Source organism: Carassius gibelio, chromosome B7, assembly GCF_023724105.1.
Source record: "Carassius gibelio isolate Cgi1373 ecotype wild population from Czech Republic chromosome B7, carGib1.2-hapl.c, whole genome shotgun sequence".
In the NCBI taxonomy this organism is placed as follows: Eukaryota; Metazoa; Chordata; class Actinopteri; order Cypriniformes; family Cyprinidae; genus Carassius; species Carassius gibelio.
The window spans coordinates 3,202,606-3,217,090 of NC_068402.1; the positions used below are offsets into that span (position 1 = coordinate 3,202,606).

At 38.9% G+C, this 14,485-nt stretch overlaps 3 protein-coding genes across 7 annotated transcripts in view; all 3 read right to left on the reverse strand.

The window, feature by feature from the left end:
* The window catches only part of LOC127961533 (GTPase IMAP family member 7-like), a 15,590-nt gene continuing 1,105 nt past the window's right edge, over positions 1 to 14,485 (reverse strand). Inside the window, exons 1-3 of one of the 5 annotated variants that reach the window (XM_052560710.1) lie at positions 9,125 to 9,319; positions 7,212 to 8,327; positions 1 to 746 (exon numbers count right to left, since the gene is read on the reverse strand). In XM_052560710.1, coding sequence (XP_052416670.1) covers positions 664 to 746; positions 7,212 to 8,327; positions 9,125 to 9,131 — 1,206 coding nt within the window. In that variant the 5' untranslated portion in view covers positions 9,132 to 9,319 and the 3' untranslated portion in view covers positions 1 to 663. Of the gene's footprint in view, positions 1,857 to 2,650; positions 2,828 to 7,127; positions 8,328 to 9,124; positions 9,320 to 14,485 lie in introns of those variants that run through there. The other 4 variants (XM_052560709.1, XM_052560712.1, XM_052560711.1 and 1 more) reach the window with 4 other exon arrangements.
* The window catches only part of LOC127961537 (GTPase IMAP family member 7-like), a 23,598-nt gene continuing 22,215 nt past the window's right edge, over positions 13,103 to 14,485 (reverse strand). The window contains exon 3 of the mRNA XM_052560716.1: positions 13,103 to 13,536. The gene's annotated coding sequence lies outside the window, so the exon portion shown is untranslated. The remainder of the gene's footprint in view (positions 13,537 to 14,485) is intronic.
* LOC127961535 (GTPase IMAP family member 7-like) overlaps positions 13,103 to 14,485 on the reverse strand; it is a 7,822-nt gene continuing 6,439 nt past the window's right edge. The window contains exon 3 of the mRNA XM_052560714.1: positions 13,103 to 13,619. Within this exon, the coding sequence (XP_052416674.1) occupies positions 13,537 to 13,619 (83 nt within the window). The 3' untranslated portion in view covers positions 13,103 to 13,536. The remainder of the gene's footprint in view (positions 13,620 to 14,485) is intronic.

Consider the following 14,485-nt stretch of genomic DNA (forward strand, 5'->3'; position numbering starts at 1 on the left):
TGAGGAATATTTTATTATTATTGACAAAATATATATTATAATAAAATAACGGCTGTATGTTCATATAATGCAGAGAGAATTAAAAAAAAAATCCTATGCATTAAAATATAGATCTTAGATTACTAAAATGGGTCTCCTACAGCTGTTCTCCTTTTAAGCATTTGGGTTAATATCTTTCAATGCATCTTGTAATTAATTAATAACAGTATTCCATATTATTTTTGCAACAAACTAAATCGCAAACAATAAAACCAACATGTTTAAAAAATAATATAGTCTGAGATTGATAGCAGTTACCTGAAATGATGTGAAAAACAGCACAAACAAAAATCTGACTCTTTATTGTACCAAAATTCTATTGATATGTGACTTGCATAATAATTTGGAACACAGTGTATAAGGAGAATAATCCTGTAGTGTTTTAATCAAATACGTAAACTTCTTTTCGACCGAAGAAAGAACGACGTAAACATCTTGGATTATATGGCGGGGGGTGGGGGGGGGGGGGGTATCAGGAAATGTTGATTTGAAAGTAAAATAAACCTTTAAATTGTCAGTTGTTGAGTTAATTTAAGATAAACCCACATGCATAATTTAGACAACACTCATGTCATCTTTGCAATAAACAGACTAATCACACATATATTATATAAAAAAAAAACACTAGTCTGTTCCCGCTTCAGTACATTCGTTTGTCTCTTTTTTAAAAAGTTTGTGTTGATGTTTCTTTGCCTTTTTCACCGCACCTTTGGCATTCTCATAGTTGAGTTTTGCGGTATTCTTTATAGCGTCAGACACCGAGTCCGTTTCTTCTGCGGCTTTGCATCCGGTGACTCCTCCCCCAATCGCTCCGGCGAGAGCGGCGACAGCGACCCCCGCAGCTGCAGCGATACCGGAACCAGCCACTCCGACCCCAGCCCCGGCCCCCGCAGCGATGATCCCCGCCTTCACCGCCACTGCTCCCGCCACTATCCCTGTGACTCCCTCGGCCCCGGCTACGGTTCCGGCTTCTACTACTCCGGCAACATTGGCGGCTTTCAGTAAAGACACGACGGAGGCCACAGCGACCCCGATGCCTAGAAACGCACCGGTAAGTGTCCCTGTGGTCACTCCTGCCAGCTTAACCAGAAGCTTTTTGTGCACTATCTTTTTGGCCTCTTCGCGCCTCTCTTCTGGTGACATATTGACCTCTTTTATGTTCTTCATCTCATCTTGAATCTCCTCCTCCACTATCTGAAGCAGCTCGTTGGTGTAGCAGGTGTTCTTGTCCTTCAGCTTCTGCTCGATGGTCTCCAGCAGGTTCTTCACCTGGACTCTGTTGCTCCTGTATCCCATTTGACGGGTTCTCCAGTATTTGCTGTCGATGACGTGACAGCGGCCTCCACATTTATCAACCAGCTCCTGTAGCTTCGGACTTATCTTGACAAACTCCTCGATGGTTTGTCCTTCCAGCTGTTCTCCGTGAGTGAATAAAACCACTGAGTGATTGAAGGTGTCTTCTCCACAATACTCCATGATTTTATCCACGACCTCCATCTCTTGTCCCGTGTATCTCCCCACCTTCAGGACGATGGTGAACATGTCTGGACCCGGAGAGCTTTCGATCACAGAGCGAATGATCTCAGATTTGATGGCCTCCTCATCCAGACCGGTGTCGAAGAGTCCAGGCGTGTCAATAACGGTGATCTTTTTGCCGTGGACCTTGCGGTCTCCACTGACACATTCAGTCGTCACTGATTCAGGAGAAGCTTTGCTCTTGAAGACTTGTTGTTTGAGAATCATATTCCCGGCGCTGCTCTTACCATCTCCGGTTTTCCCAAGAAGCACAATCCTTTTCTCAGGCAGAGAGTCAGAAGCTTTTGGAAAAAAAGAAAGAAAAAAATAAGTTGTTAATAAAGGATCTTACCTATTTAATGAGGTCTACAGATCTATATTAATTCTTGAAAATGTAGCCATAATATGGAAGTAAATATCTGTCATTTGAAAAAAAGCATGCTTTTTATTATGAGATAAAAATATTAACTTATGACATATGCCATAATGTTGACATAAAAGTCATGAATATGCCACTGACATACTAAGTCATGATTATTTAAATTATGAGATATCAAAATGATGAAAAAGTCTTACTTGGCATAGTAGGTCAAAGTTATAGATAAAAAGTTGAAATTGAAGTTGGATATTATAAAAAATAACTCGTACAATGTTAAAATTATGATACAATGAGTAATGATGACAATGATAAAAAGTAAACTTTGAGGTCTACAGACTGAACTCTTGTACATAACTGCACTCTTTGGGTGTAAGGCATCAGATTGAAGCTATTTAATTCTGAATAACAAATATTTCACAGATTTTCATTGTATTTAAAAACAATTTGAGACCTTGATGTTCCATAGCAAAAATTCAAGTCATGTATTTTTGAAACAATCACAATTCAGTCAAAACTGAGGTTTAATAAATGATAACCATTTTCATTTTGGTGTGAACTGCCCCTTTAAGACTATTATCCTCTGAACTTCTTAAGCTCAAAAACTCTAGTAGCTTTTCATCTTAAACATGGCAACACTTTGAATTGTTCAAAGACAAATATCATCTCATATACGAGATTCATAAGGAAAGGTACTTCATTAATGCTATCATCTCTTACCTCCCATGTTCCGTCTACTGAGGTGCAGTAATGAATCAAAATTACTTTATATTTATGGTGTTTTTATCTCAAATTGTCATGGTTCCTTGTTCTCTTTATGATCATTTAAAAAAAAGCCACTGTAATATAAAGTCCATTCGATGTGTATCAGTGAACAACTTAAAGAGTTTCACTGCTTGAAGCACCCTTAAGTAAGTCATATAGACACTACATGAATTACAGGAATTACCAGAACGACCAGTACGCTTTCACACACCTCCTACTTCACGTCACAATCTCTCTGAACAGCACATTACTTCAGAATCAGACACAAAAGTCTTCCTGAGAGCAGTGTTGGGCAAGTTACTTTTAAAAAGTAATTAGTTACAGTTACTAGTTACTTCTTCCAAAAAGTAACTAAATTAGTAACTCAGTTACTAATTTTAAAAGTAACTAGTTACTTAAGAAAGTAACTATTGCGTTACTTTCAAGTAAAATTAAATTTTAAATGCTCAAATGTGACCCCACCTCTACTCCACTTTAAAGGAACTTAAAATACATGTGCATGTTCAATTATTTATGATAAATCTGAATATTATAATGAAATGGACACTTAATACAATACATTATTAACAGAAACATGAAACATTGTACACACATCTAAAAAAAAAAAGTTGCTGTGGGACAAAGTGAGACTAGCCTCCAATCAAATGGCATGTATGTAGATATTATGTTTATATAGTGGATCAATGCAAATAACACAATATATTTTTGGGAACTTTTGATATTTACTTTTATTGTTTCTTTAATTTCTTGAAGGAAAAAGTAATGTATATACTTCCATTTAGAGAAGGCTACTTTTGGATTATTTGGGCTCGTCGCCATACCTGTCTCTGGTTGACTGACTGGCTTGTGTTGTTCGCTGTGTGTCCCGTCCTGTCCGACTATGCGTTATGATGGGTTGTTCGCAATTCATGAGCGTTAGTGATGATGGGTCGTTCGCGAATGAGCGTTAGTGATGATGGATCGACTCGTTCGCGAATGAGCTTTTGATGAGTCGTTCGCGATTCGCGAATGAGCCGACTCTAAGAGCCGGCTCTTTTAGTTGAACTTCGGGAGCTGGCTCGCATATCTGAAGAGCCAACTCTATTTTTTCAAATTTAGCCTATAGAAATTAAATAATTATGTAATAAAAATTGAAATATTATAGTCAAAGTCATTTAAAGAGCCGTTTGTGAGCCAAAGAGCCGGCTCTTTTCAGTGAGCTGAGTCAAAAGAGCCGAATTCCCATCACTACTATGCGTGCTTTCGAACACCCGCCGCACTCTACCTCTGATTGGCTTACAATGAAATTTTACTCTACCTCAGCCAATCGTCAGCATTTATGCGCTTGTCTCATGCTCTGCCCACTAACCAAGGAAGAACAGTAAAAAAAAGTATTTGCCTCTCGCTCAGAGATCTAGTTGGTCTGATAAAAAAAAAAAAAAAAAAAAAAAAAGCTTCATCATCAGTTATAGTAACGCGCCGCATTTTTTGGCAGTAACGGTAATGGCGTTATTAAGATGAGAAGAGTAATCAATTAGATTACTCGTTACTGGAAAAAGTAATGCCGTTAGTAACGCCGTTATTCCCATCACTGCCTGAGAGATAAACAGATGGTAAACAAAGTAAAACACTATTATTAGCATAATAGAAAATTCTGAAGTGTAAATAATCCACATTACCTTTACTGTGTTTACTAGCGCTGAAGATCAAGGCCTGAAGTCCTTTAAAGAGGTATAATGTCATGCTCAGTACGGCTACATTTGCTATTGTTAGGCTACTTCTAAAAATCCTTCAGAATCTCATGTTATCAAATTTAGAAAAATAATTCCCATGAAACATCTGGATGATTCTCACGTCACACATTCATCACTGGTTTCTCTGGAGATCCTGTAAACGAACAAGGCTTCGGGGTGGAGCAAATGCTGCTGCTCTTTATGAATAACACACCCAACTGACAACTCAGCATTTACAGATTTACTTACAGATGATCACAAGGAAATATGCAATTAAACTGAAAAATACACAGATATAGTTTTCAAAAGAGGTAACCATCATAACCAAAGCTTCGACTTGAAGTGAAATCATCAAATAATTCTGAAAATGTAAATGCGCAATATCTTATCTTGAAATAATGATATTTGATCTAAAGACATCATACATTCAGATTAACAAGTCTGCTTAGTTATATGTATAATTTATAAAAGTGTCAGTGAAGTGTTCAATAAAAATAAATTACACTTGAGGTATTTCTGTAATGCTTAAAAGTGTTGAAAATCTACGGAGCCCCGCACATGACATGCAGGAAAAAATTGTTAGGCTAAATCATGTGCACGATTTACTAATTCGTTCCCTAAATGTACTTAAACGTGCACACGATTACTATTGCATTCCCTCGATTTACTATTTCGTTCACTCAATTTATAAATAGTGTGCACGATTTAGCAAATAGGGAATTTGTTGTATCATTTTCTGTAATTCCTAATGCTACCTCTAGGGACATTGTATTGTAAGAAGGAGAAGTGGGTACAACAGAAGGGGAGAAGAAGGGGCTTAGATAAAGGGACTGCTTTGTTAGGCATTGACTTGATTTCTGCCCTAAAATTTCAAATAAAAGGTGATAATGTCTGCTTCTCGGTCATGGCCACCAATACCACATCCCTGACAGATACTGAAATAGGATGTGTGAAAAATTTGTTTTATTACAGCTTTTATCACTCATGACGGCCTGTTCAGATATTGCAGGGTTCTCTATGGCCTGGCATCCTTGGAGGGCGTACCAGGTGTCAAAAATTACCTGGATGATGTTATCGTCTATGGAAAGACATCTGAGGAGCATGACTTGAACCTCAGTATTGTGTTGCAGAAATTGAAAGAGTCTGGGCTGGTGATAAATTATAAAAAATGCATTTTCAAACAGACTTCATTGTGGTTTCTGGGCCATATAATCAATGCTCATGGAATCCTACCTGATCAAGAGCACCTAGATGCTGTCCGTGAAGCTCCACCTCCATCTGATGCAGCATCTCTGCAATCCTTCCTAGGATCAGGCACGTGCACAGGTGGATGTATGATGTGTATGAGTGCAAGTGTTTAGTGTAACAGAAGACATAAACTTAAACTCAAATGTGCATCGGTGAAGAATGCTGGCGTCCCGAGCGAGGCATGGACCTGAACAGGTCAAACGAGCAGCGTTCAAGCTTTTAGCCACCGAAACAGAGCAGGAAGAATGCGAGGAATCCAGCAGCGAACCTCCTATTTAAACAATTATTCTCAGGTGACAGCAATCAAGTCTGAAAAAGAGGAGGGGCATGAGAACAAGCAAAGACAGGACAAGGGCCGTAACAAGCCTATCTAAAATAATAATAATAATAATAATCTTGCCAGATGGCCAATCTACCCATGGTCCACATGCTTTCAATAAACTGAGAACCATACCTGCATCTTCTTCCGGATGTTTGTACAATGGAGCTAATTTCATGCCAAACGTTGCTGGAATGTTTTATCACGGATTTTAACTGCATGATAATTCACGTTGCGAGGGCGCCACCTGCTGGACAGAGAGCCACCAAACATGACCATATGATGATAATCAAATACATCAAATCTGGACAGTGATGTATGTGTTCATGTATAAAGAGATCAAATATGGCAAAGACTTTAGTGTACACTTATAGGAAAAGAACTAAAATGCAATGAGAGATTCAGCTGTTGTCATGCAGGCCAAGATTAGTCCATATACTCTTGTGAGAAGAGTAAAAAGAGACCCACACACATAGGAGATCTGACTGAGGAATATTTTATTATTATTGACAAAATATATATTATAATAAAACAATGGCTGTATGTTCATATAATGCAGAGAGAATAAAAAAAAAATCCTATGCATTAAAATATAGATCTTAGATTACTAAAATGGGTCTCCTACAGCTGTTCTCCTTTTAAGAATTTGGGTTAATATCTTTCAATGCATCTTGTAATTAATTAATAACAGTATTCCATATTATTTTTGCAACAAATTAAATCGCAACCAATAAAACCAACATGTTTAAAAAATAATATAGTCTGAGATTGATAGCAGTTACCTGAAATGATGTGAAAAACAGCACAAACAAAAATCTGACTCTTTATTGTACCAAAATTCTATTGATATGTGACTTGCATAATAATTTGGAACACAGTGTATAAGGAGAATAATCCTGGAGTGTTTTAATCAAAAACGTAAACTTCTTTTCGACCGAAGAAAGAACGACATAAACATCTTTGATTATATGGCGGGGGGTGGGGGGGGGGTATCAGGAAATGTTGATTTGAAAGTGAAACCTTTAAATTGTCAGTTGTTGAGTTAATTTAAGATAAACCCACATGCATAATTTAGACAACACTCATGTCATCTTTGCAATAAACAGACTAATCACACATATATTATAAAAAAAAAAAAAAAAAAAAAAAAAACACTAGTCTGTTCCCGCTTCAGTACATTCGTTTGTCTCTTTTTTTAAAAGTTTGTGTTGATGTTTCTTTGCCTTTTTCACCGCACCTTTGGCATTCTCATAGTTGAGTTTTGCGGTATTCTTTATAGCGTCAGACACCGAGTCCGTTTCTTCTGCGGCTTTGCATCCGGTGACTCCTCCCCCAATCGCTCCGGCGAGAGCGGCGACTCCGACAGCGACCCCCGCAGCTGCAGCGATACCAGAACCAGCCACTCCGACCCCAGCCCCGGCCCCCGCAGCGATGATCCCCGCCTTCACCGCCACTGCTCCCGCCACTATCCCTGTGACTCCCGCGGCCCCGGCTACGGTTCCGGCTTCTACTACTCCGGCAACATTGGGGGCTTTCAGTAAAGACACGACGGAGGCCACAGCGACCCCGATGCCCAGAAACGCACCGGTAAGTGTCCCTGTGGTCACTCCTGCCAGCTTAACCAGAAGCTTTTTGTGCACTATCTTTTTGGCCTCTTCGCGCCTCTCTTCTGGTGACATATTGACCTCTTTTATGTTCTTCATCTCATCTTGAATCTCCTCCTCCACTATCTGAAGCAGCTCGTTGGTGTAGCAGGTGTTCTTGTCCTTCAGCTTCTGCTCGATGGTCTCCAGCAGGTTCTTCACCTGGACTCTGTTGCTCCTGTATCCCATTTGACGGGTTCTCCAGTATTTGCTGTCGATGACGTGACAGCGGCCTCCACATTTATCAACCAGCTCCTGTAGCTTCGGACTTATCTTGACAAACTCCTCGATGGTTTGTCCTTCCAGCTGTTCTCCGTGAGTGAATAAAACCACTGAGTGATTGAAGGTGTCTTCTCCACAATACTCCATGATTTTATCCACGACCTCCATCTCTTGTCCCGTGTATCTCCCCACCTTCAGGACGATGGTGAACATGTCTGGACCCGGAGAGCTTTCGATCACAGAGCGAATGATCTCAGATATGATGGCCTCCTCATCCAGACCGGTGTCGAAGAGTCCAGGTGTGTCAATAACGGTGATCTTTTTGCCGTGGACCTTGCGGTCTCCACTGACACATTCAGTCGTCACTGATTCAGGAGAAGCTTTGCTCTTGAAGACTTGTTGTTTGAGAATCATATTCCCGGCGCTGCTCTTACCATCTCCGGTTTTCCCAAGAAGCACAATCCTTTTCTCAGGCAGAGAGTCAGAAGCTTTTGGAAAAAAAAAAGAAAGAAAAAAATAAGTTGTTAATAAAGGATCTTACCTATTTAATGAGGTCTACAGATCTATATTAATTCTTGAAAATATAGCCATAATATGGAAGTAAATATCTGTCATTTGAAAAAAAGCATGCTTTTTATTATGAGATAAAAATATTAACTTATGACATATGCCATAATGTTGACATAAAAGTCATGAATATGCCACTGACATACTAAGTCATGATTATTTAAATTATGAGATATCAAAATGATGAAAAAGTCTTACTTGGCATAGTAGGTCAAAGTTATAGATAAAAAGTTGAAATTGAAGTTGGATATTATAAAAAATAACTCGTACAATGTTAAAATTATGATACAATGAGTAATGATGACAATGATAAAAAGTAAACTTTGAGGTCTACAGACTGAACTCTTGTACATAACTGCACTCTTTGGGTGTAAGGCATCAGATTGAAGCTATTTAATTCTGAATAACAAATATTTCACAGATTTTCATTGTATTTAAAAACAATTTGAGACCTTGATGTTCCATAGCAAAAATTCAAGTCATGTATTTTTGAAACAATCACAATTCAGTCAAAACTGAGGTTTAATAAATGATAACCATTTTCATTTTGGTGTGAACTGCCCCTTTAAGACTATTATCCTCTGAACTTCTTAAGCTCAAAAACTCTAGTAGCTTTTCATCTTAAACATGGCAACACTTTGAATTGTTCAAAGACAAATATCATCTCATATACGAGAATCATAAGGAAAGGTACTTAATTAATGCTATCATCTCTTACCTCCCATGTTCCGTCTACTGAGGTGCAGTAATGAATCAAAATTACTTTATATTTATGGTGTTTTTATCTCAAATTGTCATGGTTCCTTGTTCTCTTTATGATCATTTAAAAAAAAGCCACTGTAATATAAAGTCCATTCGATGTGTATCAGTGAACAACTTAAAGAGTTTCACTGCTTGAAGCACCCTTAAGTAAGTCATATAGACACTACATGAATTACAGGAATTACCAGAACGACCAGTACGCTTTCACACACCTCCTACTTCACGTCACAATCTCTCTGAACAGCACATTACTTCAGAATCAGACACAAAAGTCTTCCTGAGAGCAGTGTTGGGCAAGTTACTTTTAAAAAGTAATTAGTTACAGTTACTAGTTACTTCTTCCAAAAAGTAACTAAATTAGTAACTCAGTTACTAATTTTAAAAGTAACTAGTTACTTAAGAAAGTAACTATTGCGTTACTTTCAGGTAAAATTAAATTTTAAATGCTCAAATGTGACCCCACCTCTACTCCACTTTAAAGGAACTTAAAATACATGTGCATGTTCAATTATTTATGATAAATCTGAATAGTATAATGAAATGGACACTTAATACAATACATTATTAACAGAAACATGAAACATTGTACACACATCTAAAAAAAAAAGTTGCTGTGGGACAAAGTGAGACTAGCCTCCAATCAAATGGCATGTATGTAGATATTATGTTTATATAGTGGATCAATGCAAATAACACAATAGATTTTTGGGAACTTTTGATATTTACTTTTATTGTTTCTTTAATTTCTTGAAGGAAAAAGTAATGTATATACTTCCATTTAGAGAAGGCTACTTTTGGATTATTTGGGCTCGTCGCCATACCTGTCTCTGGTTGACTGACTGGCTTGTGTTGTTCGCTGTGTGTCCCGTCCTGTCCGACTATGCGTTATGATGGGTTGTTCGCAATTCATGAGCGTTAGTGATGATGGGTCGTTCGCGAATGAGCGTTAGTGATGATGGATCGACTCGTTCGCGAATGAGCTTTTGATGAGTCGTTCGCGATTCGCGAATGAGCCGACTCTAAGAGCCGGCTCTTTTAGTTGAACTTCGGGAGCTGGCTCGCATATCTGAAGAGCCAACTCTATTTTTTCAAATTTAGCCTATAGAAATTAAATAATTATGTAATAAAAATTGAAATATTATAGTCAAAGTCATTTAAAGAGCCGTTTGTGAGCCAAAGAGCCGGCTCTTTTCAGTGAGCTGAGTCAAAAGAGCCGAATTCCCATCACTACTATGCGTGCTTTCGAACACCCGCCGCACTCTACCTCTGATTGGCTTACAATGAAATTTTACTCTACCTCAGCCAATCGTCAGCATTTATGCGCTTGTCTCATGCTCTGCCCACTAACCAAGGAAGAACAGTAAAAAAAAAGTATTTGCCTCTCGCTCAGAGACCTAGTTGGTCTGATAAAAAAAAAATAAAAAAAAAAAAGCTTCATCATCAGTTATAGTAACGCGCCGCATTTTTTGGCAGTAACGGTAATGGCGTTATTAAGATGAGAAGAGTAATCAATTAGATTACTCGTTACTGGAAAAAGTAATGCCGTTAGTAACGCCGTTATTCCCATCACTGCCTGAGAGATAAACAGATGGTAAACAAAGTAAAACACTATTATTAGCATAATAGAAAAGTCTGAAGTGTAAATAATCCACATTACCTTTACTGTGTTTACTAGCACTGAAGATCAAGGCCTGAAGTCCTTTAAAGAGGTATAATGTCATGCTCAGTACGGCTACATTTGCTATTGTTAGGCTACTTCTAAAAATCCTTCAGAATCTCATGTTATCAAATTTAGAAAAATAATTCCCATGAAACATCTGGATGATTCTCACGTCACACATTCATCACTGGTTTCTCTGGAGATCCTGTAAACGAACAAGGCTTCGGGGTGGAGCAAATGCTGCTGCTCTTTATGAATAACACACCCAACTGACAACTCAGCATTTACAGATTTACTTACAGATGATCACAAGGAAATATGCAATTAAACTGAAAAATACACAGATATAGTTTTCAGAAGAGGTAACCATCATAACCAAAGCTTCGACTTGAAGTGAAATCATCAAATAATTCTGAAAATGTAAATGCGCAATATCTTATCTTGAAATAATGATATTTGATCTAAAAACATCATACATTCAGATAAACAAGTCTGCTTAGTTATATGTATAATTTATAAAAGTGTCAGTGAAGTGTTCAATAAAAATAAATTACACTTGAGGTATTTCTGTAATGCTTAAAAGTGTTGAAAATCTATGGAGACCCGCACATGACATGCAGGAAAAAATTGTTAGGCTAAATCATGTGCACGATTTACTAATTAGTTCCCTCATTGTACTAAAACGTGCACACGATTACTATTGCATTCCCTCGATTTACTATTTCGTTCACTCAATTTATAAATAGTGTGCACGATTTAGCAAATAGGGAATGTGTTGTGTCATGTACTGTAATTCCTAATGCTACCTCTAGGGACGTTGTATTGTAAGAAGGAGAAGTGGGTACAACAGAAGGGGAGAAGAAGGGGCTTAGATAAAGGGACTGCTTTGTTAGGCATTGACTTGATTTCTGCCCTAAAACTTCAAATAAAAGGTGATAATGTCTGCTTCTCGGTCATGGCCGCCAATACCACATCCCTGACAGATACTGAAATAGGATGTGTGAAAAATTTGTTTTATTACAGCTTTTATCACTCATGACGGCCTGTTCAGATATTGCAGGGTCCTCTATGGCCTGGCATCCTTGGAGGGCGTACCAGGTGTCAAAAATTACCTGGATGATGTTATCGTCTATGGAAAGACATCTGAGGAGCATGACTTGAACCTCAGTACTGTGTTGCAGAAATTGAAAGAGTCTGGGCTGGTGATAAATTATAAAAAATGCATTTTCAAACAGACTTCATTGTGGTTTCTGGGCCATATAATCAATGCTCATGGAATCCTACCTGATCAAGAGCACCTAGATGCTGTCAGTGAAGCTCCACCTCCATCTGATGCAGCATCTCTGCAATCCTTCCTAGGATCAGGCACGTGCACAGGTGGATGTATGATGTGTATGAGTGCAAGTGTTTAGTGTAACATAAGACATAAACTTAAACTCAAATGTGCATCGGTGAAGAATGCTGGCGTCCCGAGCGAGGCATGGACCTGAACAGGTCAAACGAGCAGCGTTCAAGCTTTTAGCCACCGAAACAGAGCAGGAAGAATGCGAGGAATCCAGCAGCGAACCTCCTATTTAAACAATTATTCTCAGGTGACAGCAATCAAGTCTGAAAAAGAGGAGGGGCATGAGAACAAGCAAAGACAGGACAAGGGCCGTAACAAGCCTATCTAAAATAATAATAATAATAATAATAATCTTGCCAGATGGCCAATCTACCCATGGTCCACATGCTTTCAATAAACTGAGAACCATACCTGCATCTTCTTCCGGATGTTTGTACAATGGAGCTAATTTCATGCCAAACGTTGCTGGAATGTTTTATCACGGATTTTAACTGCATGATAATTCACGTTGCGAGGGCGCCACCTGCTGGACAGAGAGCCACCCAACATGACCATATGATGATAATCAAATACATCAAATCTGGACAGTGACGTATGTGTTCATGTATAAAGAGATCAAATATGGCAAAGACTTTAGTGTACACTTATAGGAAAAGAACTAAAATGCAATGAGAGATTCAGCTGTTGTCATGCAGGCCAAGATTAGTCCATATACTCTTGTGACAAAATATATATTATAATAAAATAACGGCTGTATGTTCATATAATGCAGAGAGAATAAAAAAAAAATTCTATGCATTAAAATATAGATCTTAGATTACTAAAATGGGTCTCCTACAGCTGTTCTCCTTTTAAGCATTTGGGTTAATATCTTTCAATGCATCTTGTAATTAATTAATAACAGTATTCCATATTATTTTTGCAACAAATTAAATCGCAACCAATAAAACCAACATGTTTAAAAAATAATATAGTCTGAGATTGATAGCAGTTACCTGAAATGATGTGAAAAACAGCACAAACAAAAATCTGACTCTTTATTGTACCAAAATTCTATTGATATGTGACTTGCATAATAATTTGGAACACAGTGTATAAGGAGAATAATCCTGGAGTGTTTTAATCAAATACGTAAACTTCTTTTCGACCGAAGAAAGAACGACGTAAACATCTTGGATTATATGGCGGGGGGTGGGGGGGGGGTTATCAGGAAATGTTGATTTGAAAGTGAAATAAACCTTTAAATTGTCAGTTGTTGAGTTAATTTAAGATAAACCCACATGCATAATTTAGACAACACTCATGTCATCTTTGCAATAAACAGACTAATCACACATATATTATAAAAAAAAAAAAAAAAACACTAGTCTGTTCCCGCTTCAGTACATTTGTTTTTCTCTTTTTTAAAAAGTATGTGTTGATGTTTCTTTGCCTTTTTCACCGCACCTTTGGCATTCTCATAGTTGAGTTTTGCGGTATTCTTTATAGCGTCAGACACCGAGTCCGTTTCTTCTGCGGCTTTGAATCCGGTGATTCCTCCCCCAATCGCTCCGGCGAGAGCGGCGACAGCGACCCCCGCAGCTGCAGCGATACCGGAACCAGCCACTCCGACCCCAGCCCCGGCCCCCGCAGCGATGATCCCCGCCTTCACCGCCACTGCTCCCGCCACTATCCCCGTGACTCCCGCAGCCCCGGCTACGGTTCCGGCTTCTATTACTCCGGCAACATTGGGGGCTTTCAGTAAAGACACGACGGAGGCCACAGCGACCCCGATGCCCAGAAACGCACCGGTAAGTATTCCCGTGGTCACTCCTGCCAGCTTAACCAGAAGTTTTTTGTGCACTATCTTTTTGGCCTCTTCGCGCCTCTCTTCTGGTGACATATTGACCTGGTTTATGTTCTTCATCTCATCTTGAATCTCCTCCTCCACTATCTGAAGCAGCTCGTTGGTGTAGCAGGTGTTCTGATTGTCCTTCAGCTTCTGCTCGATGGTCTCCAGCAGGTTCTTCACCTGGACTCTGTTGCTCCTGTATCCCATTTGACGGGTTCTCCAGTATTTGCTGTCGATGACGTGACAGCGGCCTCCACATTTATCAACCAGCTCCTGTAGCTTCGGACTTATCTTGACAAACTCCTCGATGGTTTGTCCTTCCAGCTGTTCTCCGTGAGTGAATAAAACCACTGAGTGATTGAAGGTGTCTTCTCCACAATACTCCATGATTTTATCCACGACCTCCATCTCTTGTCCCGTGTATCTCCCCACCTTCAGGACGATGGTGAACATGTCTGGACCCGGAGAGCTTTCGATCACA